General features: G+C 42.5%; 1 protein-coding gene across 6 annotated transcripts in view; it reads left to right on the plus strand.

The window, feature by feature from the left end:
• The window catches only part of phldb2b (pleckstrin homology-like domain, family B, member 2b), a 77,622-nt gene that overhangs the window by 49,033 nt on the left and 4,887 nt on the right, over positions 1-23,702 (plus strand). For 3 of the 6 annotated variants that reach the window (XM_060899717.1, XM_060899719.1, XM_060899722.1), the window contains 10 exons: positions 190-333; positions 4,866-5,003; positions 6,209-6,337; positions 11,497-11,652; positions 16,976-17,086; positions 17,174-17,263; positions 18,091-18,249; positions 19,612-19,749; positions 20,058-20,157; positions 21,738-21,930. In XM_060899717.1, the coding sequence (XP_060755700.1) occupies positions 190-333; positions 4,866-5,003; positions 6,209-6,337; positions 11,497-11,652; positions 16,976-17,086; positions 17,174-17,263; positions 18,091-18,249; positions 19,612-19,749; positions 20,058-20,157; positions 21,738-21,930 (1,358 nt within the window). The remainder of the gene's footprint in view (positions 1-189; positions 334-4,865; positions 5,004-6,208; positions 6,338-11,496; positions 11,653-16,975; positions 17,087-17,173; positions 17,264-18,090; positions 18,250-19,611; positions 19,750-20,057; positions 20,158-21,737; positions 21,931-23,702) is intronic. The other 3 variants (XM_060899718.1, XM_060899721.1, XM_060899720.1) reach the window with 3 other exon arrangements.

A 23,702-nucleotide genomic window follows, 5' to 3' on the forward strand; every position in this document is an offset into this window, starting at 1 on the left:
TTCAGACAGAAATCAAATTTACCGGCTTGTTGAATGTCGATATATTTCTGCATATGTAGATGTGTTACACTACAGATATACTTTTATTAAAAGATTAGTAGAAAATCAACAGAAGAAACAATTCAATTCCTAGCTGTTGGTTCATTACTCGTAATTGTGATGGGACTACTGAGGATGTGATGTCATCAGCAGGCACCTGAGGAGGAGGAAGTGCGGCTGAAGCAGGAAGTGACGCGTATCGAAGAGGAGAGGATCCAGGTGCTGAACAACATGGAGGAGCTGGAACAGAAGATCAAAGAGCTGGATAACCAGATGGACGAATCAGTCCAAGAGGTAAAGAGGGTTGAGTTAGGGACAGAGGGAGTCAGTGATTCAGTGAGTGAGTGATTTAGTCATTCAGTAACTGTGTGTGAGTGATTCATTAAGTGATGCAGTGAGTGAATGAGTGATTCAGTGAGTGAGTGATTCCGTAAGTGAGTGAATGAATGAATGAATGAATGAATGAATGAATGAGTAGTTGAGTGTGTGAATTAGTGATTCAGTGAGTGAGTGATTCGGTGAGTGAATGAATGAGTAGTTGAGTGTGTGAATGAGTGATTCAGTGAGTGAGTGCGGGCAATGGAGGGATTCGAATGGTGAATGATTTGCTGGATACCTGAATTGGTATCCAGCAAATCAGTGAGTGATTCAGTGAGTGAGTGAATGAGTGATTCAGTGAGTGATTCAATGAGTGATTCAGTGAGAGAATGATTCATTAAAAGATTCAGTGTGTGAATGAGTGATTCATTGAGTGATTCAGTGAGTGAATGATTTGATTCAGTGAGTGATTCAGTAAGCTAGTGAGTGACTGAGTGAGTGATTCAGTAAGCTAGTGAGTGATTGAGTGAGTGAATGAGTGTTTCAGTGAATGAATGACTGAATGAGTGATTCAGTGAGTGATTCAGTAAGTTAGTGCGTGTTTCAGTGAGTGAGTGAATGAGTGTTTCAGTGAGGGAGGGAGTGACTGAGTGAGTGTTTCATTAAGTTAGTGAGTGATTGAGTGAGTGATTCAGTAAGTTAGTGAGTGATTGAGTGAGTGATTCAGTAAGCTAGTGAGTGAATGAGTGTTTCAGTGAATGAATGACTGAATGAGTGATTCAGTGAGTGATTCAGTAAGTTAGTGAGTTTCTGTGAGTGAATGAGTGTTTCAGTGAGGGAGGGAGTGACTGAGTGATTCAGTAAGTTAGTGAGTGAGTGAATGGGTGTTTCAGTGAGCGACTGAATGAGTGATTCAGTGAGTGAGTGACGGTGAGTGATTCAGTAAGTTAGTGAGTGATTGAGTGGCTGAATGAGTGATTCAGTGAGTGATTCAGTAAGTGAGTGAGTGAATGGGTGATTCAGGGAGTGAATGACTGAATGAGTGATTCAGTAAGTTAGTGAGTGAGTGTTTCAGTGAGTGAGTGAATGACTGATGAGTGATTCAGTGAGTGATTCAGTAAGTTAGTAAGTGATTGAGTGAGTGAATGGGTGTTTCAGTGAGTGACTGAATGAGTGATTCAGTGAGTGAGTGAATGACAATGAGTGATTCAGTAAGTTAGTGAGTGATTTGAATGAATGACTGAATGGGTGATTCAGTGAGTGATTCAGTAAGTTAGTGAGTGAGTGAATGACTGAATGAGTGATTCAGTAAGTTAGTGAGTGATTCAGTGAGTGAGTGAATGACTGAGTGAGTGATTCAGTAAGTGAGTGAATGAGTGATTCAGTGAGTGATTCAGTAAGTGAGTGAATGAGTGTTTCAGTGAGTGAATGACTGAATGAGTGATTCAGTAAGTTAGTGAGTGATTCAGTGAGTGAGTGAATGACTGAATGAGTGATTCAGTAAGTTAGTGAGTGAGTGAATGACTGAATGAGTGATTCAGTAAGTTAGTGAGTGAGTGAGTGAGTGAGTGAGTGAGTGAGTGAGTGAGTGAGTGAATGACTGAATGAGTGATTCAGTAAGTTAGTGAGTGATTGAGTGAGTGAATGACTGAATGAGTGAATGACTGAATGAGTGATTCAGTAAGTTAGTGAGTGTTTCAGTGAGTGAATGGCTGAATGAGTGATTCAGTAAGTTAGTGAGTGATTCAGTGAGTGAGTGAAGGAGTGATTCAGTGAGTGAGTGTGGGCGAGGGAGGGATTCGAATGGTGAATGATTTGCTGGATAACTGAATTGGTGAGTGAGTGACTCAGTAAGTGATGCATTAAGAGATTTGGTTGATGAGTGAATCAGTGAGTGATTTACTGAGTTGATGGGTGAGTTGATTCTTCAGTGAGCGATTTGGTTGTGATGAGTGATTCAGTGAGTCATTGATTGATTAAGTCTGTGATTGACTGTGTTTGAGAGAGTGCGTGATTTGGTGAATCTCCAGGGAATTCAGTGAGTCTGTAAGTGAGTGAGTTATGGGAGAGTGATTTGGAGACATTCAGTGAGTGATTTGGTTAGTTGGTGGTTGAGCGAGTCGGTGGTTGAGTGAGTTGGCAGGTGAGTGAGTGATTTGGTACTTTAATTAGTCAGTGGTTGAATCAGTGAGTTATATTTTAATTGATTATTTTTTTTCCTTTAAGTTATTATAAATATGCTTGGACTGATTACCTCCGATATAAATGACGTATTCATCCTTCAAGTGTAAGAGTTTGCTCCGTTTATTTTGTACCCTTCCCCCAGTGACTGGCAGTTGTGTTTGATTCTGTTGAAGGAGAAGTTTATTTCTCTCCCCTCAGACCCTGAGATTTCTCTACAGTCAGTATTTTTACAGCACGCGGCTTCTTTATGAGATCCCAGGCAGAGAAAATTAGACCTTTTTATAGCTGTGTGAAACGGTTCTCTGAGGGTGAACTCGTCCTGGTTTTAACTGAATTTATTACCAATTGTTAATGACGTCACCACCTTGTTTTAAAAAAAGCAATAACTCTAGCTGATTGCAGAACATGTACAGTGTTTGAATCCAGGTGAATTTATATTATTAATTATACTGATGTAAATGAATTGGGGGCGGCACGGTGGTGTAGTGGTTAGCGCTGTCGCCTCACAGCAAGAAGGTCCGGGTTCGAGCCCCGTGGCCGGTGAGGGCCTTTCTGTGCGGAGTTTGCATGTTCTCCCCGTGTCCGCGTGGGTTTCCTCCGGGTGCTCCGGTTTCCCCCACAGTCCAAAGACATGCAGGTTAGGTTAACTGGTGACTCTAAATTGAGCGTAGGTGTGAATGTGAGTGTGAATGGTTGTCTGTGTCTATGTGTCAGCCCTGTGATGACCTGGCGACTTGTCCAGGGTGTACCCCGCCTTTCGCCCGTAGTCAGCTGGGATAGGCTCCAGCTCGCCTGCAACCCTGTAGAACAGGATAAAGCGGCTAGAGATAATGAGATGAGATGAAATATTTTTCTCTCTAAAACATATGGCGACTTTAATCACACCCTGAAAATATTTAAATCAAATGAAATCAGATTTTCGTTCTTAAATATTCTGAAAACATTAATTGCTCACTACAGTCAGCAATTAAAAAAAAGCAGTCACTACAAGCTTTACTGCCTTTGACAAAATTATAAAATTATACACACGCAGAAAACCTGTACTATGGAGTATTATGCCGCTTTTCCACTACAAACGCGGCTGAGTCGGGCTGAGCCGTGCCGTGCTGAGTTGGGCTGAGTCGAGCTGAGCGGGGCTGTTGGAGTTGCATTTCGACTACAACCGCGCTGAACCGTGCTGGCTGGAAGTGGGTGGACACATTGGGTGGAGTTAGCGAAAGTGGGTGGACGTCAGGTGATGTCGTTAAGCAGCGCAAACAGTGACATCAGTGAGCTTTTAAGTGGTAGTCTCACAACCCGGATAGTAAACAATAAACATGGAGGACATGGAGTCGTTAGTGTTGCTGGTCTTGGTGCTGTGGCTTGTTGTCACCGACAACGCCAACAGATACTGGCAAGAGCGTATAGATGAGGCGAGGCGCATAAGGCTTCATAATTCTCGTAATTCTCCTTCTTCCGGGTTTGCGGTGTTTACAGATCCCAGCGTGCTCGCGGGGCGTATGTGGGCATGTGAGGACACGCCTCCTCACCAATCAGTGCACAGGGGAGTGTCTGCTCACACCCTCAGCCTCACTCGGCTCGCTTTGGCTCGCTTCATCCCCACTCCAAAACGGTGCGAGTTTTAGGGGCTAAGCAGGGCTGAAGCGAGCTGAGTCGTGCTGTTTTTTGGTAGTCGAAACGCGAGCCGTGTCAGGCTGAAGTGAGCTGAAGCGAGCTGAAGTGAGCTGAAAAAGGGTAGTGGAAAAGGGCCATTAGAGCCATTGTAGGGGAAAAAAACAGAGCTGAGGTGTGTGTGTGTGTGTGTGTGTGTGTGTGTGTGTGTGTGTGTGTGTGTGTGTGAGAGACAAGGGGGTGTAATATTCTGAGAAAAAACTCAGAATTTCCTAAATTAAAGTCAAATTATGTGAGGAAAAAACTCTCATGCTTCCCGGCTGCAGTGCATTCTGGGAAATGTCAGACAAATTCTCCTCGTACTTTATTCTTTTATATTTCACAGTTAAAAAGTACAACTGCTTTGTCCAAAGACCTGGTCACCTCTGTCAGGAGGTTGGGATTTGAGCATGGATGGGCCTTTTAACAAAATAACAACCTCAATCTTCTCCAACCTTGTGAAATATCACAGGAAGTGCTGTTTTTCTCTCCGTGAGAAGCCCCAGATAGTAAATCTGCTATTAAAGGGTGCTGTTACTTTTGAAAGTAGTAGAACATCTCTGTTACATAGTGTGTGCTTGTGGTCATTTTTATGAAGGGTGCCAATAGTTTTGTAATAGAGTTGACTGTAAGTTTGTAGTTGATTATGAATGCTAATTTGGCTGTGTGTGTAGCTGGAGGTGGAACGCGCTCTGTTAGAAGGTGAGCAGGAGTCTGAAGCGGCTCAGCTGCAGCAGGAGAAGGAAGCTCTGGAGCAGCTGAAGGACAAGATGGCTGACATGGAGATGAAGGTGCAGGCGGAAAAGTCACAGGTATTTCACTCACACACACACACACGCGCACAAACAGAGTTCCTGGCAGCTCATCCATCTCACTCACAGGTGTTAATCTCCCCATCTATCCGGTTCACACCCTGTTAGAGTCATATCATGTACTGAGAGAGAGAGAGAGAGAGAGAGAGAGAGAGAGAAAAGTGTGTGTGTGTGTGTGTGTGTGTAAAGCAAAGTCAAAGCATCTTCCAGTTAAACCTGCAGCTGTTTGAACCCATTAACCTGCTGACTGTAAGATATTCAGAGACGGTTTACAGACTCACAGGAAACATTACACCAATTCTGGACTCTGATTGGTCAGAAGAGAAGGTGTTGATTCATTTTCTACAGCAGCAGCTCTGACAGTAGTCTTGCTGCAAATCACAGGTTTATTGATATTAATGCTTTCGTTCTAAATTTCTGCGTCATGGTTTCTATAGTAACCGTTTGTTCACAGAGACTCGTACAGCAGACGATCCACACCAACACTGATACGGTGAAACTTTCTTAAAGTAAGATGTTTTTTTTTTTTTTTTTTTAACATTTGTGGAAGGAGTCTCCAGTGTCAATGCTTTGTGACAGACTGGTGAAGGAACGAACAACTGTTATTGGTCTTAAATAGAAAAAAGGCAAGTGTTGGCAAATTTCTGTGATATAAGAAGAATAAAACACTCAGTGACGTGCTGTTACAGGAAAACAATCAACTTCAGGGAGGTAAGAGTTAGTCTGTTTCGTCACGTTGATTATTTTACTAGAACAGCATGAGACGCGGTGTTTATTCCTTACTTAATAAAGCCTCGAGCAGGACATCGAGAAGACAGAGTTTGTCTAAAACAAATGTTGGGATTTTAATTTTATGTTTTGATCTTCTGTTTTTTGTTTTGTTTTTTCCGTGTGTATGATGAGGAGCTGAATTAATGTAGGACTAAAAAAATTGTGTCTCCATTAAAAAAACAAACAAACGTAAATACATTCGGAAAAGTGAGGTTTAGGTGGAAAACATAATACGCACTAATCATTTTCATTTTTCTGCTTTTACGCTCCATATAATAATAATCATCATCATCATCATCATCATCATTCTCTTCCTCCATGTTTCATTGGTGATGGTGGTGTTAGTGACTAACCCCAGCCTCCACACCTGCCCCTGCACTAACGCCTCTGCCCTGTCTGTCTCTCTCTCTGCTGTGTGTGTGTGTGCTGTGAAGGACAAAGCTGAGCTCGATGCTGAGCGGGTAAAGCTCGAGCGTCTGGCCGAAGTGCTGTCCGAGCAGCGCGCTCAGCTCCACACGTGTCCCGAAGCCCTGAAAGAGCAGCTCATCCTCCAGCTGTCCAGGGTCAGTACTGAACATGGAGCCTTCCTCTTTCTCTCACTCTCTCTCACTCTTGCTTGCTAGCTCTATCTGAATATTAACACTAAATCCTTGTGATGCTTTTCTTGCAGTGACTGCATGCATCATACACACACTTATCGTCTGCGTGGACACATACAGGACACACAGGCTGCATGAGCTGGAATGGTAGACGTGTGTGTGTGTGTGTGTGTGTGTGTGTGTGTGTGTGTAGGTGATGAAATGCATTGTGTGAAAGTAATGCCTGCAGCAGGACGGAGTGACAGCTGTGGTTTTATGCTGTTGGAAGGTTGTGTTGTGTGCGTGAGGTATTTAAAGGTCAGAGGTCAGCGGCAGAAAGACACAGAGCTACCGAGGTTCGAAAGGCATCCGGAAGGAAATGACATGTTTGTGAATGTTCATGTTTTCAATCATGCCGTTGAGAAACATTTACCCTTCTGCTGCTTTCTCAAGACTCTGAGCAGCTGAGATTAAAGTCCTGGAATTTAAAATGATTAAAGTTTTTTCGTGTAAAATAATAAATAGATTAATATGAGTTTTCCTATTAATGCACTATGCAACTAAAAATAGCATCAGAACATAAGATCTACAGTTGTGGTCAGAAGTTTACATACAGTGACATGAACGTCATCTTGGATATGAATGTCATGGCAATATTTGGGCTTTCAATAATTTCTTTGAACTGTTCTTTTTCTGTGGCAGAATGATTGTACAGCATACAGCTTTAATTAAAAAAAACACTAGAATTTGGTGCACAAGTTTTAATTTTCTTTGGGTTTTCTGAAATCAACACAGGGTCAAAATTATACATACAGCACACCTAATCTTTGGGTAAAATGTCTCCTTGACCAAACATTTTTGTTTACCATGAACAAGCTTCTGGCAGAATTCTGGTTGGATATTTCACAACTCTTCATGGTAGAATTGGTAGAGTTCAATTAAATTTGGTTTTTTTTCTTGGCATGGACTCGACTTATAAGAACGGTCCATATATTTTCAATAGGGTTGAAGTCAGGACTTGTTTTAAGCTTAATGTTAGCCTGCTTTATCCTCCACAACCAGCTCTGATGTGTGTTTGGGTTCGTTGTCCTGTTGTAACTCCCAAGTCGTGTTCAAGTTTCTGATGGTTTATGCTGAAGAATTCTGAGGTAGTCCTCCTTCTTCATTATTCCATCCACTTTGTGCAATGAACCAGTTCCACTGGCAGCAAAACAGCCCCAGAGCATGATGATCCTACCACCACCACCAGCTGGTACAGTGTCCCTCTGTACATGGTGGTCATTGTGGCCAAACAACTCAATCTTTGTCTCATCTGACCATACAGCTTTCCTCCAGAAGGCTTTTTCTTTGTCTGTGTGGTCAGCTTCAAACTTGAGTTAAGCTTGAAGGTGTCAATTTTGGAGCAGGGGGTTATTTCTTGGATAGCAGCCTCTTAGTCCATGGTGATCTGAACTGTAGACAGTGATCCATCAGCTTCCAGTTCATGGCAGGGCTGTGCTATGGTGGTTCCCAGGTTGTTCCTGACCATCCAAACCAATTTCCTTTCAGCTTAGGGTGACAGTTTGGGTTTTCTTGAAGCAAAGTGGCTTGGCAAAGTGACTACACCTCACAATAATTTGGATACAATTGTTTGAACTGATCTCAGAATTTGCAGTTGTTTAGAAATGGCTCCAAGAGACATTCCGGAGTTGTGTACATCTGCGATCCTCTTTCTCAGATCTGCACTGAGCTCCTTGGACTTTCCCATTTTACTGTGTGTTGGTCAATCCAATGAGTGCTGTACACAAACCCTTTTTATGAAGGCACAGAGAAGCTACCAGCTGTACTCAATCATGATCACTAACAGGAAGTTAAGAGACCTCAGCCTTGGCAAGATAAGAGACATTTTGGAAGTTTTAGCACCTCTGAATTAATAATCTAAGTGAGTGTATGTAAATTTTTTAGCCTGTACGTATAATTTTGACCCTGTGTTGATTCCAGAAAACCCAAAGAAAATTAAAACTTGTGCATCAAATTCTAGTGTTTTTTAATTAAAGCTGTATGCTGTACAATCATTCTGCCACAGAAAAAGAACAGTTCAGAGAAATGACTGAAAGCCCAAATATTGCCATGACATTCATATCCAAGATGAGATTCATGTCACTGTATGTAAACTTCTGATCACAACTGTATGACTACACAGGAATATGCAAATTAGGAAAAACATTCCCCGTGTCCTCCAGCCATCCCATAATATCAGGTGGATGCAAGGGGGATTTTAATATCAGTGTCTCAATGTACATCTTTGTATTCTCATTTTTTAAGAATATTCCGTAGTGTTATCATCACAACAATGAATTTGCATTCCAGACTTGATTGGGCCAAAGCTGTGACTCTTTATCATAGCCCCGCCCCTGAATTGTTTCTCAGACAGAAGCACTGAGAAAGTTTACTATTTGCATTTTCACCTTTTCTCATAACAGTAGTATTTTGCATACATGCCAACCCCTTTGGGCGTCCACCTGTAGTATCAGAGGAAGAAATCCATAAAATCAACATAAAATCCTTATAGCCTTCGAATCGCACCAAACTTAATAAATAAATAAGTAAATATAACTTGCCTGAGAACTTCGTCCAGCATGTCGAAAATCGCTTCGCCTGTGCCGATATTGCACACGGGCATGTCTATGATTCTTGACTTCGCCCCTCTGTTTATGTCGAAGCTCCGCACCAAAACGGCCAGTTGCTTGTCCGTCTTTGTCATTGGATTCGTCGATCATCAAGGAAAATGGCGACGTCTGGCAGTGCTGGATGATCGGTAGTGTAGCTTCAGGGGCCAAGCTCTTTTTGATTATTTGCGTTGTTTTGGTGCGCCTACAGCTGATAGATTTCGCAATCGTACTGTCCGTGCAAATTCGCGGCAACAGTTCTGTCAGGTGGTCCGCAACGGCTAGCGGCAAATTGTGCTGAGCATTAAAATTACAGATCGTAACTTCTGCTCTTATTACACTTGTTGGTTGATCATCGGTCTTAGGCTTTGCAAACATCGTCATTTGCGGCTGATTCTGTTTCTGGTGCAAATTTCACTGACGTAGTTTGGACCTCATGTGTTCCCTCACGTCGTAAACTCCAGATGCCGCAACTTTTATATCTCGCACACAAACTGTGCAGTGCACGTACTCCTCATTTTTCACCTGAACAATGACACCATTAAATGTCTCCTTCCATTCAGGAAGATACCGCCCGCCGTATCTCATTTTCTTTCTCGGTGTTCCCATTCTTTCACTCAGCAGACGCTATTCAAAATCTCTCAGGTGTAAACAATGAGAAAAATCGTTCGAACAATGACCGTTTGGCGCGTTTAAATGCAGATCGTGCGCATGACCGGAACGAGCGAAGTCTCGCAGTTGCGATACTGCACAAGGCTTGAGGAATAAACATCCGGTTTCACATAGTCTGGGTTATCTGCCCCTGCATACACGCTGTTCTTTGTCTATAAATCGAGCTTTTGTATGTTTTTGCGACGATCAGCTGACGATGTTCAAGTAAGATACACAAAATAAATTTAGGTCAGAAAATACTGAAAATCCGTAAGACTTTGTTTATACGCCCGTACACCCTTGAAATGAGCTAAAATCCGTATAATTTCCGGACAATCCGTATAGGTTGACATGTATGATTTTTGGGAAGTTTTTGCTCTGTTTTACCATAGAGAATTTTTTTTGCTTTAAAAACTGATAAAACTGACTTAGCAAAGAGTTATTTCTTCTCCCAGAATTCAACATGATTTAAATATTATTTTCAACAGCCTTTAATTCCTGAAGTTTCATTTCCCAGAATCACAAAGTGAAACCCAACCATCATAAACCTCAGTGCAACCGAGCGCTATTGCTGGGTTTCACATGACGTCACATCCGCCCCATTAGTTATTCAAAACTTTAGCTGGTGGTCTACCAAAGCTCAGTTGACAAAGCGTTTGTACGGAGAAGGTGCACTGCTCGCATGAAAAATGCCTTATGCTTGCGTTGTTTTAGGTTGTTCGAATCGATCAAACCGTAAAACTGATAAAAGTTTCTTCAGGGTTCCCCGTGAACTAATAAAAAAGTGTGAATGAACACAGGATTTCACAGAAAGACGTGGAGAAAGGTGGCTTTTGAACCTCTCAGTGAAATCAAAGGGAGCCGAGTCGAAGCGTGCTCGAGTTTGCAGTGATCGCTTGGTGGAAGGTTTGTATTTCCCTCTCAGCTCTGTCCTTAGGGTTTTCCAAGTACTTTTCTTGCTATGCGTCCTTATTTTATGGGACTTTTTTTAGTCACGAAGCGCTAAAGTCCCCAGCTGTTTCTCTGTTTACTCCTCACAAAGTCCATATGCATGAAGGTCACGACAAAATTCTTCCCCAGCCGTACAGTTACAGTGCGCCGTGATCACTTCTCCGTCTCGTTTAACTAAGATCCAGGTCTTTAAAGAGGTTTCTGATGATCTTTGTGAACGATTTACCTGAGAGATAAGAGCCAACACAAGTGAGAATCAAGCCAACTGTTGCTTGTTTACACTTCAACTTGCAGCGCTTCGTTGTAAAGACGCGAACGAAAAGCTAAAAAAAAAAAAAACTTACTTACACGGGCAAAAACAATACAGGATTCATTGGGCAGCGACTTGATAGCGAGGTCCTTTACCCAGCTACATACAAAAAAAGTTGTAAGCCTCCATACTCTTCCACGCTTTCATCTGCTTTGTGGTGTAGAAGGACGTCTGCAACACCAGATAGTTGGAGATGTCGAGGAACTCGACTGAAAGGTAGTTTTCCAGATCGTATAACAAATCCTTCTTTCCCAGACCATAGGGGTCGATTCCATTGCACAGAGCAATCTTCTGAATATATCTAAAGCCAGCAGCGGCTTCTAGATTACGAGCGTACTCTGATAAGTTATCACTAGTTGTTTGCACTACGGCAGCCGTTTTGGTTTGCTCGACCACCAGCTATTTCACTTCCTGTAAAACCAACCGCTAAGAAAAGTCACGCGACTGAAACCCAGCAATAGGTTTATATTTCAGGAATGAGATGAGCATGGCTCATTGACGTGTGTGTGTGTGTGTGTGTGTGTGTGTGTGTGTGTGTGTGTGTGTGTGTGTGTGTGTGTGTGTGTGTTGTGCGCGAAATGCAGGACACTGAGACACTGGAGGTGGAGACGAAGCGCTTCGAGGACCTGGAGTTCCAGCAGCTGGAGCGAGAAAGCCGTCAGGACGAGGAGAAAGAGACGCAGACGCAGCAGATCCTCCGAGAGATCGCAGAATACCAGCGCAGCACCGTCACACGCAAGGTGCCAGAACCAAGTGTGTGTGTGAGACTGAGTTATCATTTATATTTTCCGGAGGCCCTGGTCACTCTACAGCTCGTGATGGCTTTGCGAATACTTGGTGACAAAAATTTGGTCGCATCACCAACAATCGTGTGACGCATGATGAATGTTCTCTGAGTTGTTTTTTGGTGCGTCTCCACCTCACCAGTGGCCAAAACCATTGCGAAAAATTTCAGTGCATGCATTGAAATTTGCTGGCGATGTGGCAAATACTCACAGACGGGTTTGGGATTTCTTCCCAAAGCTTGTGCCTTATATTGAGGCACAAAATACACATTTTAATGTTTAAATATCTGTTTATGTCAGTAATGCCATTAAGAACGACAGCACTAGCCAGAATACAAACATGGACCCTCAGAACTACAACTCCTGAAGAGCACAGCGCCCCCTGTCACCAACCTATTAACATCAGCTGTCGTTCATTCCAGTAATTCCTAATCACGCTACTTAAGCTCCTCACTCCCGTTCCTTCAGTACGAGGTATCGTTCAGTGTTTCACTAGTGGTCCAAGCCTTTCATTTTCTGCCTGCTTCTCATATTTCTGACCCTCGCTTTATCTCTTAGTTTATGCTACCTGTCTTGTCTCCATTGCTCTGTTTTCTGATCAACCAACCCTTGCCTGCTCCATGACTATGCTTTCTGTCTCACGATTTGGCTTTGTTGCCAGTTTGTACCCCGCTCTCCCCTGCACGCACACAGTTTCTAGCTACAGCATTTATGGCTACTTTATTCTTTTGTCAAAGTATGGATCAGTTTTTGTGTCAGATATGAAAAAAAAAAGTGTCTGTCATAAATGTGTTCCAACATCTGTATTATTTGTTTGTGCCTAAACCTCAATCTCAGTCCCTGTCAGGCATGCAGTGCACTGTGTACACCGTCCCCGATGTAGTGAGCAGTTATAGTGGACAAAGAAGCCATTTAGAAATCAGACTCCCTATGCTGGAGGAATAAATGTAACTTGAAATCTGAAATTGTCACCGACAATTTCGAGTCTTCATCTGTTTCAAGCGTAAACTGACCACGTTAACGTTAACAGCCTCGCACCAAGCGACAATCGCCTTGCGCCTAAAGCTAAGGATTTAAATCACCTCACGCCAAGTGGCATTCACCCAGCGAATCACTCCACAGACAATTCGCCCGACACACACACACAGTTCTGTAATGTTACTCTTCTTACAATACATTTACACTGCATCCAATCTCCACTTTCACTGCACTACTTACCAGTTACACTTTTTACAAGCCTGACGACTTCTCTTCTCTTCTCTTCTCTTCTCTTCTCTTCTCTTCTCTTCTCTTCTCTTCTCTTCTCTTCTCTTCTCTTCTCTTCTCTTCTCACATACTGACAACCAAATCTGATACAGTTCTCTTTTTAAACAGAACTTTCCTGTTCTGTATCATTTTATAGAACCTCCATCTGTTTGCTGTTTATTTCCTTTACAGTATGCACTGAAGATTGTGTTTACTCCCAAAAGTATCTGGACATGTACAGTGCCTTGCAAAAGTATTCATACCCCTTGAACTTTTTCACATTTTTCCACCTTACAACCACGAACTTAAAAGTTTTTTATTGAGATTTTATGTGATAGACCAACACAGAGTAGCACAATTGTGAAGTGAAACAAAAATGATAAATGGTCTTCAAAATTTTAAACAAATAAAAATCTGAAAAATGTGATGTGCATTCGTATTCAGCCCCCCACGTCAATACTTTGTAGAGCCACCTTTTGCTGCAATTCCAGCTGCAAGTCTTTTGTGGTATGTCTCTACCAGCTTTGCACATCTAGACACTGAAATTTTTGCCCATTCTTCTTTGCAAAATAGCTCAAGCTCAGCCAGATTGGATGGAGAGCGTCTGTGAACAGCAATTTTCAAGTCTTGCCACAGATGCTCAATGGGATTTAGTTCTGGACTTTGACTGGGCCATTCTAACACATGAATATTCTTTGATGTAAACCATTCCATTGTAGTTCTGGCTGTATGTTTAGGGTCATTGTCTTGCTGGAAGGTGAATCTCCTTCCCAGTCTCAAGTCTTTTGCAGCCTCCAACAGGTTTTCTTCCAGGATTGCCCTGTATTTAGCTCCATCCATCTTCCCATCAACTCTGACCAGCTTCCCTGTCCCTGCTGAAGAAAAGCATCCCCATAGCATGATGCTGCCACCACCATGTTTCACAGTGGGGATGGTGTGTGCAGGGTGATGAGCAGTGTTAGTTTTCCGCCACACATAGCGCTTTGCATTTAGGCCAAAAAGTTCAACTTTGGTCTCATCTGACCAAAGCACCTTCTTCCACACGTTTGCTGTGTCCCCTACATGGCTTCTGGCAAGCTGCAAACGGGACTTCTTATGCCTGTCTTTCAACAATGGCTTTCTTCTTGCCACTCTTCCAAAAAGGCCAGATTTGTGGAGTGTATGACTTATAGCTGTCCTGTGCACAGATTCTCCCACCTGAGCTGTGGATTTCTGCAGCTCCTCCAGAGTGATCATGGGCCTCTTGGCTGCTTCTCTGACCAGTGCTCTCCTTGCTCGCTCTGTCAGTTTAGGTGGACAGCCATGTCTTGGTAGGTTTGCAGTTGTGCCATACTTTTTCTATTTTTGAATGATGGATTGAACAGTGCTTCTTGAGATGTTCAGAGCTTGAGATTTTTTTATAACCTAACCCTGCTTTAAACTTCTCCAGAACTTTATCCCTGACCTGTCTGGTGAGTTCTTTGGTCTTCATGATGCTGTTTGTTCTTCAGTGTTCTCTAACAAACCACTGAGGCCTTCACAGAACAAGTGTATTTATGCTGAGAGTAAATTACACACAGTAGGACTCTATTAACTAATTAGATGACTTCTGAAGGCAGTTGACTGCACTGGATTGTATTTAGAGGTATCAGAGTACAGGGGGCTGAATACTAATGCACACCACATTTTTCAGATTTTTATTTGTTTAAAAATTTGAAGACCATTTATCATTTTCATTTCACTTCACAATTATGTGCTACTCTGTGTTGGTCTATTACATAAAATCTCAATAAAAAACTTTTAAGTTTGTGGTTGTAAGGTGGAAAAATGTGAAAAAGTTCAAGGGATACGAATACTTTTGCAAGGCACTGTAAACAGCTGACGAAATTAGTGCATTAAAAGCTGAAAATGACCTCCCTGACCTTGGAAAGTAGGTGAAAGGTCAAATCTGACAGTTGATTCGGGTAGAATGGGTCTATATTTGGGGTAGTTATCAGCCAAAAACATTATTTCATGGTGAAAATGACATTTTTCCAACCACGTGACCAAAACTGCTTGCGTCTTTGACCGCCGCCATGTTGGAAGATCTACAATATACAGCACATATACACAGTGGTAAGAGTACAGATTGGAAAGTAAAGACGAGTTACATTTAGAAGCGTGTAGTCATTTCTCAAATTTGTTTAAAAACAATCATTTTGACTGCTTCAAAAGACCGGTATCTAACACACTGTATAACAGATTTAGTTCTAAAATCGCACTCACCGGGCGACGAGGCTGCAGTATTCGAGTTTGTGGATTGACATGAATCTTGTTCGATTGACTCCGTGATCATTTGGGAAGACTCTTCAATAATTTTGCGTTTCTTTCTGTGCTCTGTAAGCCAAGCATTTCGAGCTCCTGCTTTAGTACCATCGATTTTGTTATGGTCCGTATTTTGCGTTGGAGCCCAGTCTGGATCCGTAAAATTGTCAATCAGCTGGTTTCCCCAATGGAAAGAAAAAGCAAAATAAAAGCAAGAATTATATCCAGCTCTTTTTAAAATGAAATAATCGTAGAAGCCTTCGATTGTCTGCTCACACACTCAGTGATCACGACGGGTTTCTGCACGACCAGGCTATTAAACAGTCCAATATTTCTTATATATTGCGATCTTTCATTAATCACTAGTTTGTAGCACTTACCATTGATAAAATGCTCACTGCAGACTTGTGTGGTTTTTACTTTCTCGTCGCTGAGACCAGCCCGGTTTATGTTGGACAGCCAGTGACGTCGACGCTCCGTGGACAACTCTCTTGTTTTTTCTCCTTGATTATTTATAATTGCTGAATTCTAAAGAACTTATAAGTCCCCATGTCTCGAATAGAGTGTGCCCAATTACAGCACAAAGAGTGTAAAGGCATAGCGAAGAAACCAAAGGAATTCTTGAGCTTAACAACCTCTCAAGAACATCATCTATAGTAAACGTGTGCCACGTGAGTTTGTGTATATCCTCCAGCATGGCCGACTTCCAGTTCAAAGCCTCATGCAGAATTCGCTATGATGTCACATGCAAATGAAGAATTTTGATTTTTTTTTTCAGACTTTTGACCTTGACCTGAAAATATTACAGAAACATCGATTTGACAGTACAGTATGAATAGAAAGAGCTTATGTAAATTATATATAGTGAATAATGCATTTCATTTTGTCGAGGTAATAGTTGAGGCCAAAAGTAGAGAAAACACCAATGCAAAGTTTTAAGCGATAATCATCACATTTGGGGAATTTTTGTCATTTTTATATACAGCTTTTGATAAAATGTATCAATTTGTCAATAATCTACAAAAGAGGAGGCGGCACGGTGGTGTAGTGGTTAGCGCTGTCGCCTCACAGCAAGAAGGTCCTGGGTTCGAGCCCCGTGGCCGGCGAGGGCCTTTCTGTGTGGAGTTTGCATGTTCTCCCCGTGTCCGCGTGGGTTTCCTCCGGGTGCTCCGGTTTCCCCCACAGTCCAAAGACATGCAGGTTAGGTTAACTGGTGACTCTAAATTGACCGTAGGTGTGAATGTGAGTGTGAATGGTTGTCTGTGTCTCTGTGTCAGCCCTGTGATGACCTGGCGACTTGTCCAGGGTGTACCCCGCCTTTCACCCGTAGTCAGCTGGGATAGGCTCCAGCTTGCCTGCGACCCTGTAGAAGGATAAAGCGGCTAGAGATAATGAGATGAGATGAGATGAGATCTACAAAAGAATATGCACTAAAGAAAAAAATACAAGGTCATTGTATGTAAATATTAAACTATTTTTATGATTTTTTTTTAAATAGTACGGTCAGAAACAGAAAGTGACCTTTTTGACCTCTAAAAGTAGGTCAAAGGTCAAATCTGACACTTGATTGTAATAAAATCAAGATACAAAAGCAACAACAAAAAAATTGAACTAAATTTCAGCAAAAAAAAAAAATTAATATAAAATGATAATTTGGTCTCCTTGTGATTTTGTGTTTTTTTTTGGTCTCCAGAGCTTTTGTCAATTTTAAACACACTTTTAACAACATGTATATTTTTTTGTCCTGTAGGAGAAGTTGCTCACGCTGAAGAAACAGTCCACACAGATCATCCAGCAGGCCCAAAAGGAGAAGGAGAGCTTCCTGAAGGAGAAGAACAACCTACAGATGATGCTTCAGCGGGTGAGATGGAGAAACACCAGCAACAAGATGGAACTCTGCCTTTGTGTCTCATTCGCTGACTAAAGTTTCTCCTTCACATTCTTCCAGGAAAAGGAGAATCTCAACAACCTGGAGAAGAAATATGGCGAGCTCACAGGGGGGCGGGGCTTCCCCGTCAACCCACTCAGCATGAAGGAGGTACGGTGTGAGAATGTCATCTGTCAATCAAAACTACCTGGATCAACATATATTTAATATGGATTTGCAAACGACGGGGTTTGTAAGCAACAAGAATCTGATTGTGAAAAGAACGAAGGTTGATTTTATGCAAATGATGTGCAAAAGCAATCAATTTCAGTTATATGAGAGTCCGAGATAATCCTGTCTGTGATCAGGCTTTTGGTTCTTAAAAAAAGGTTCCAAGCTCTTTAATGAGCTAGTTAGAGTTAAAATATTAATAGCTAGTGATTTATTTGTTAGCTAGTGAGCCAATTAAATAGCATAAATAATATTCATATATTTTATCTACATATTCATGTTCCATGATTTAGCGATTAAAGTCTCCATTTGCAAGCTTAATTGTAGAAGGACACACCCCTTAAGAGATCACCATGGAAACAGGGTCTCTCTTTCTTTTCCTGTTGTTCCAGGACAGCTCCTCATTGGCTGATGTATGTCAGCCTTGTAGCGAGCTTAGCCACACCCGCCATATCTCATTACTTCCTGTTGATATCGTGGCCTTTTCCTGTCTCTTCTCCTTTCTGTCCATTAAAAGTGCTGAGGTACTGCTTTGTGACTGCGTCTGTGTTTGCGCCTGCCGCATGTCTCCTCCCCCTCACCTCTAACACCCTGCTTAATTTCTTTTCAAATTCTTCTCCACTGTATGTCTGTCTTTCTCCATCGTGTAAGATTATTATTAATGCTTGCTCTTTCTGATAATGTTGTGACTCCAGCGTGCGTGTCTGTGCTTTTAACCCTGCGCATTTCTCCCTCCCCCCGTATTTTCCAAATGGTCTGTTCCACAGGGTTATGTCACAGTGAATGAGATCAATGAACTCTATGCGAAATTGGGGGTACAGCCAAGCCCCGCCCCCTTCAACCTCAATGTCCTTGAACATCCCGGCTCTGGGTCCGAACCCAGCCCTAGTCCCGAAGACGCCAGAGCTCCTTCAGGAGAGGACGAGGTGTGTGATGCTGAGTTTACACACTAGTGCTGTTAGATTGTTTGTTTTAGCGTCGGAGCTCATTTGAATATTCATGAGTGTATAATGTTAGAACATTATCTGGAGTTACTACAGTAGTACATGTTGTCATATCACTGCATCGCCAGAGAAATTTTAAATTGTCCCGTTATTACGCAAAGAAAAAAAACTTAATCCATTTTATTTTGCTAATAGTCTCAGCTATTATTAATTAGCTGGGGTTTCCTAGTCAACCAGAGTTCCGGATCAACATCCACCATCTTTTTTTTTTTTTTTTTTTAATAAAATAAATGAATAACTGTTATAATACTTGGAACCCTTTTTCTACATCAAGTCATAAAATAATCTGAACAAACAGTTTAGGAAACATCATTAAAATTTCTTTTGCTTAATTTAACCCTTCAAGGTTCTATGTAGACCCCTACAGCTGAGAACCCGTATTTATCCAGTGAACCAACCCTTAAAGAACCTGAGTGTGTCAGAGAATTAAAAAGAAAATAATGAGCCATAATTTAGAGCTGATAGCGCACACTTACTCAGTTAATACACGCACGCTTAGAACAAAAGGGTTCTTTCAGGGTTCTTTAGAGAAGAGTGCTTAGCTTTGAAAAAGGGCTCTTTCTGATAAGAAACACGCTGGTTGTTGGGGGGGGGTTCATTATTTTCTTCTTAATACCTAGAACCTGTCAGGAGTTTAACATTTAGATTTGGAACCTTTAAGAAGGACATCAGAAGAACCCTTAAGGTGGTACACATTCAACAGCAAGAACGTTCATTGGTGTAGAAAAAGGGTTCGGACTAAATGATCCGTCATGGATGTTTTTTAATTTTATATCCGTTCAGGTCTGATGAAATCTGAAGAAGGTTCTTCGAGCGTTATTTATGATGCAGAAACACAACTGTTGGGGAACCGTAAAGGGACAAGTGAATATTTTATTTTTATAGAATTACTTCCGCCGGATGAAATAAAATTGGGGAAGTTTCATTTCTTCAAAGTGATGGTTTTGGTGTAGAGAAATAGCACTCAGTGTTTCTCTTTCCATTCTTCCCCGCTTTCTTTTCTTTCACTCATCTCTTCTTGCAAAGCTCTGTGTCTCTTCCTGCTCTCGCTCCGCCCCCAAACCCATCTCCGTACACTGGCCCGAGGAAATGGTGACCTTCCTCGGCCCTTCTCCTCTCCCTGACTCTCCTCCTCCTCTCCCTGCCAAAAAACACTCATGGCACAGGCAGGTAAACCGTGCGTGAGATTAAACACAGGTGTGTGTGTGTGCGTGTGAGAGAGAGAGAGAGAAAGAGAGAGTTTAATCTTGTCTAAGTGATCCGTGCCTCCATGTTTCTCCGCAGCATTTCCGAAGCCTGGAGGAAAGGAAAAGATTAGGTAAAGAGGGTCACATGTGTGACACACTGCCTCGGAAAAAGTCCCAGGCTGCAGTGAGCTCTCAGTTCAACTGTGCTACGCTGGGCCGCAACACACCTCCTAAAGTGAGAGCACACACAGTGTATACATGTACACTACCGTTCAAAAGTTTGGGGTCACTTTGAATGAGATTGAGTTTCTGGAGCATCACATTTGTGGGGTCGATTAAATGCTCAAAATGGCCAGAAAAATGTCTTGACTATATTTTCTATTCATTTTACAACTTATGGTGGTAAATAAAAGTGTGACTTTTCATGGAAAGCACAAAATTGTCTGGGTGACCCCAAACTTTTGAACGGTAGTGTATATTGTTGTGCTATATTGTCCTTCTCTAATCTTTTCTTATTTATTTATTTATTTATTTATTTTTCAGTCTCATCTGCCTTTAGTCCAGAGCTCCAGCTGCGGCAGCGTCTTAAACCGAGTTCTCACAGTGTCTCCTAAAGACCCAGACGCGCGCCGTCTGCACAAGGGTGAGGATTTATACACACGCACAGTATCACTTTCATCCAGATTGTGACCTAATTCCATTCTGAGTTTCCGTTCAGTCTCTCCTCCCTGCAGGCGAGTGTGTAAACGTGGAATCAAAGCTCGGTGTAAAACTCACAGAAGTTGATGTTCACATTTCAGACAGCCGACACGTCTCAGAAAGCCAAACGATTCTTATAAAATCCTCAGGTCATCAGATATTCCTTGTAAACTTCATCAAACGAACAGTCAGTTATTCAAAGAACTTTATTCGTATTATTTTTCCTTTCGGTCGCTCAGATCAGTTTGAAGGATTTACTGTAATTGTTATTTCGAAGCACCTGGGATTTGCTTTGTTTATTTCTCTTCGTGCGCAGTAAAGTGAGACAGCCGTGGTGCTTTCTGTACAGATCGAGTCTCTTTAAGTGGTGGTGGTGGTGGTGGTTGGGGGGGTAGAATCGCGTTTACGCTTCCCGGATCTGTTTATTTGTTTGCTGAGATAGTGGAGGAATGTTGGTGAAGATGATGAGGGGCAGGAAGTTCTCTCACGCTATTATAGATAGTCGTTTGTGTCCTGATGGACTGGACGCTGAATTGTCCTCATCCCTGCTGTCTTTCCTTTCGTTATTATTTTTAGACATTTTTAATTTTCAAATAAGTAACAGGTTAATACGTTTCAAAATGATAACAGTAAATGAATGAGCTAAACAATCTCTGAAATATTTGAGCTATTTTTTAAATGAACAAATAAAAAAATAAATATTGAATGAATGAATGAATGAATGAATGAATGAATGAAGACGCTGATTTGGGATTTTGCACGTACTTGTGTCCTGATTTACCAGCAAAAATCGTAGGTGTGTGTGTGTGTGTGTAATTAAGATTCCTGGGAGTCGACTCATCAGTGAGGCGGGTCCGTCTGTGGTTCTCTCGAAGAGTTTTGATGTCTATCAGGGTTCCTGTGATGTTGCATATCCGTTAGTGTTGCTGCTCCGGCACTGAGCCTCCGAGCTTCTACGAAAACCTTCTGGAGTTTGGGTTTGTGTTGGTTGAGGTTCAGAGGTTCTGTGTGTGTGTGTGCTGCACCGTGGCTGGTGTGTCTGAGAAGATCAAGGGGCCGCGTGCTCGGGTTGTGAGCACGGTGCTGCCTCTCCGTAATGGAGAACATGTGGCTGGAAAGGACAGAGCTGGAAGATCAGGTAAACGAGTGAGAGAAGGAGGGATGGGGACAGGCGTTAGATAATCCAGGGAGGTCGAGGAGATGGAGGTCACTTTAAAAACGTCTGCAGTTTTAGAATAGTCCTCACACATTTTATTGCATGTCTTTATCTCTTTTTCTTCTGCACTTTTCAGTTTTCCTTCTCTGCGTTTTCTCGTCATCTTTTGTTTCATCTGCCTCCAGTGTGTCACAGAATAAATAACCACCAGCATTCTTCCTGATAATATCTCAGCTTCTATTCATACATGAGCCTCCTGGTAATTTCCCAGGATTCTGATTCCACCTTTCGTTCCCACTGAAGCCACAAACTATGAACCGAATCCCTGTTAAATCTGTATATAATTCTTTATCCTGTTCGCGTCTCAGGTCACAGTCAGCAGCTGGTGGGCGAGGATCAGCGATCGAGACTGACTGAGCTCGGGGGTCGCGCCGCCTCTCAGTCCAACGTCTACCTGGACTCGATGGGTTACCGTGACAACGGCTTTGACACGTTCAGTGTGGACAGCTCAGACAGCATGGAGACCAGCATCTCCGCCTGCTCGCCTGACAACGTCTCCAGGTCAGACGCTCACACAGTCATTAACATTAAAAACATCACCAGCATGCTTTCGTAATTACAGTCAGAGAGATCATTGTTCCTCTGCTGGTTCCTCCTGCCTACATACTGAAGAATTGTTTAGGATGTGCACTTGGTTCCTCCTCCATCAGATTTTTTTAAAAGGAAACGCACAGGACGTTGTTATGAGCTCATCTGTCAGAGCGGGACAGAGCCGTGTGTGTTTATGTTGAACTTGTACGTGTGTGTGTGTGAGGCCCGGAGCTGGATTAATGTAAAGCGTGTGCTGGACTCCAGAGAGCCGCGCTGCTCTTCACCCCCTCCATCACTCAGCCCCAGGACCGAGGGGCTCGGATTACACCAGGAACAGTTAGAGGAAACTGATTTAGGGAATTTTTTTCCCTCAGTTTGAATGTAATCAGGAGCAGAGTCTCGCGCTCGTTTGTTGTGTGTGCAGCACGTCTTTGTGTGCTGGAGCATTTTGGGATTTTTTTCTTTGTTTTTTTTTTCCATGAATATGGAGTCAGTTCTGATTCAGGAACGTCGGTAAGGAAACACTTCATGATGATGATGGAGAAGGAAGATGAGGAGGAATGTGTGCAGATGTTGGTGTTGGTTGATCATGTGGTTGCAGTGTGAGTAGATGGAGATGCGTGCCAGATGATGACGGTGATGATCTTATGCGTCTGGAAGCACGGCGTGATTTGCGAGCTGCCGTCACGTCTGCATGCTGGCTGAGCCGGTGCGCGTTTGTGTTGGTGTGGATGTCCGTGTTAGTAACCAACAGCAGCTCTGATTATAGCCGTGCAGCTGGGATTATACAGAACTTGCGTTCTCCTGTAATTAGGGGTGTTTTAGGGTTCCGTGCTCTCACAGCTGAAAGATCAGATCTGCACGTTGCGTTTAAGAAGATTCACACTTCAGAGGGAACATCACACTTATGGAATTAACAATCCATCCAGTCTTCAGGATTTTTTTTTTTTCCTTTCTGAAGGAGTTCTCTTTTGTTTACACTGAATCTTAATGTCTAGAGGAACAAACCCAAGAACCTTTGGTGTGCTAGGTAGAACTTTCTACAGTACAACTGTAATCGAAGGCATGCTTTGGCAGCTTTAGTGTGCTAAAAGGAACCGTTTTCCCTCCAAGCAACATTGTCTGATGGTGAAGCTGATTCTTTTTAAGGCAATTTCATGACAAAAAATATTTCATGGATGAGGAAACCTTTTTCAGAAACTTTTTAGGAACCAGAGACCATTTAGGAACACAAGATCTTTACAGTAACCGGCGCAGTAATCAGGTAGCAGGTCCTGTGCTGAAGAAACCCCTGGCTGAAAGGTGTGTACAATGTACTGCTTCTGCTAATGCTCATCAGTCAAAAGAAAAAACACATGAGGAACCTGTACAGGAACCGTGTATGATGTTAAGAGTGTAGCAAAGAGGTGAAGAGGTTTTGGAACTTTCCTGAGGTAGAGTTTGAGAAAAAGCTGAGGTTTGGCTTCAGAGGAATGGTGGAGTTTTGGAAGAAAAATATCTGAAGGGGGGATTCTGAAGGAGACAGAACCGCTTCGATGGGTTCCACGTGTTACATTTGAAGTCTTAAAGTGGAAAACATCGGAATCTGGGTCTTAATGCGTTCCAGCACTGACCGGCTTTATTGATTCCTCCTGCGCGCTTCTCTTCAGAACTGTGGGTTTATTTTGGAAATTGTTGTCCTGCGTCTTCTGTGCAGCGTTTCGTGTACGGTCGGGATGTAGAGCGGGAAGTTCCTGCAGACT

Source organism: Neoarius graeffei, chromosome 19 (assembly GCF_027579695.1).
Source record: "Neoarius graeffei isolate fNeoGra1 chromosome 19, fNeoGra1.pri, whole genome shotgun sequence".
Lineage (NCBI taxonomy): Eukaryota > Metazoa > Chordata > Actinopteri > Siluriformes > Ariidae > Neoarius > Neoarius graeffei.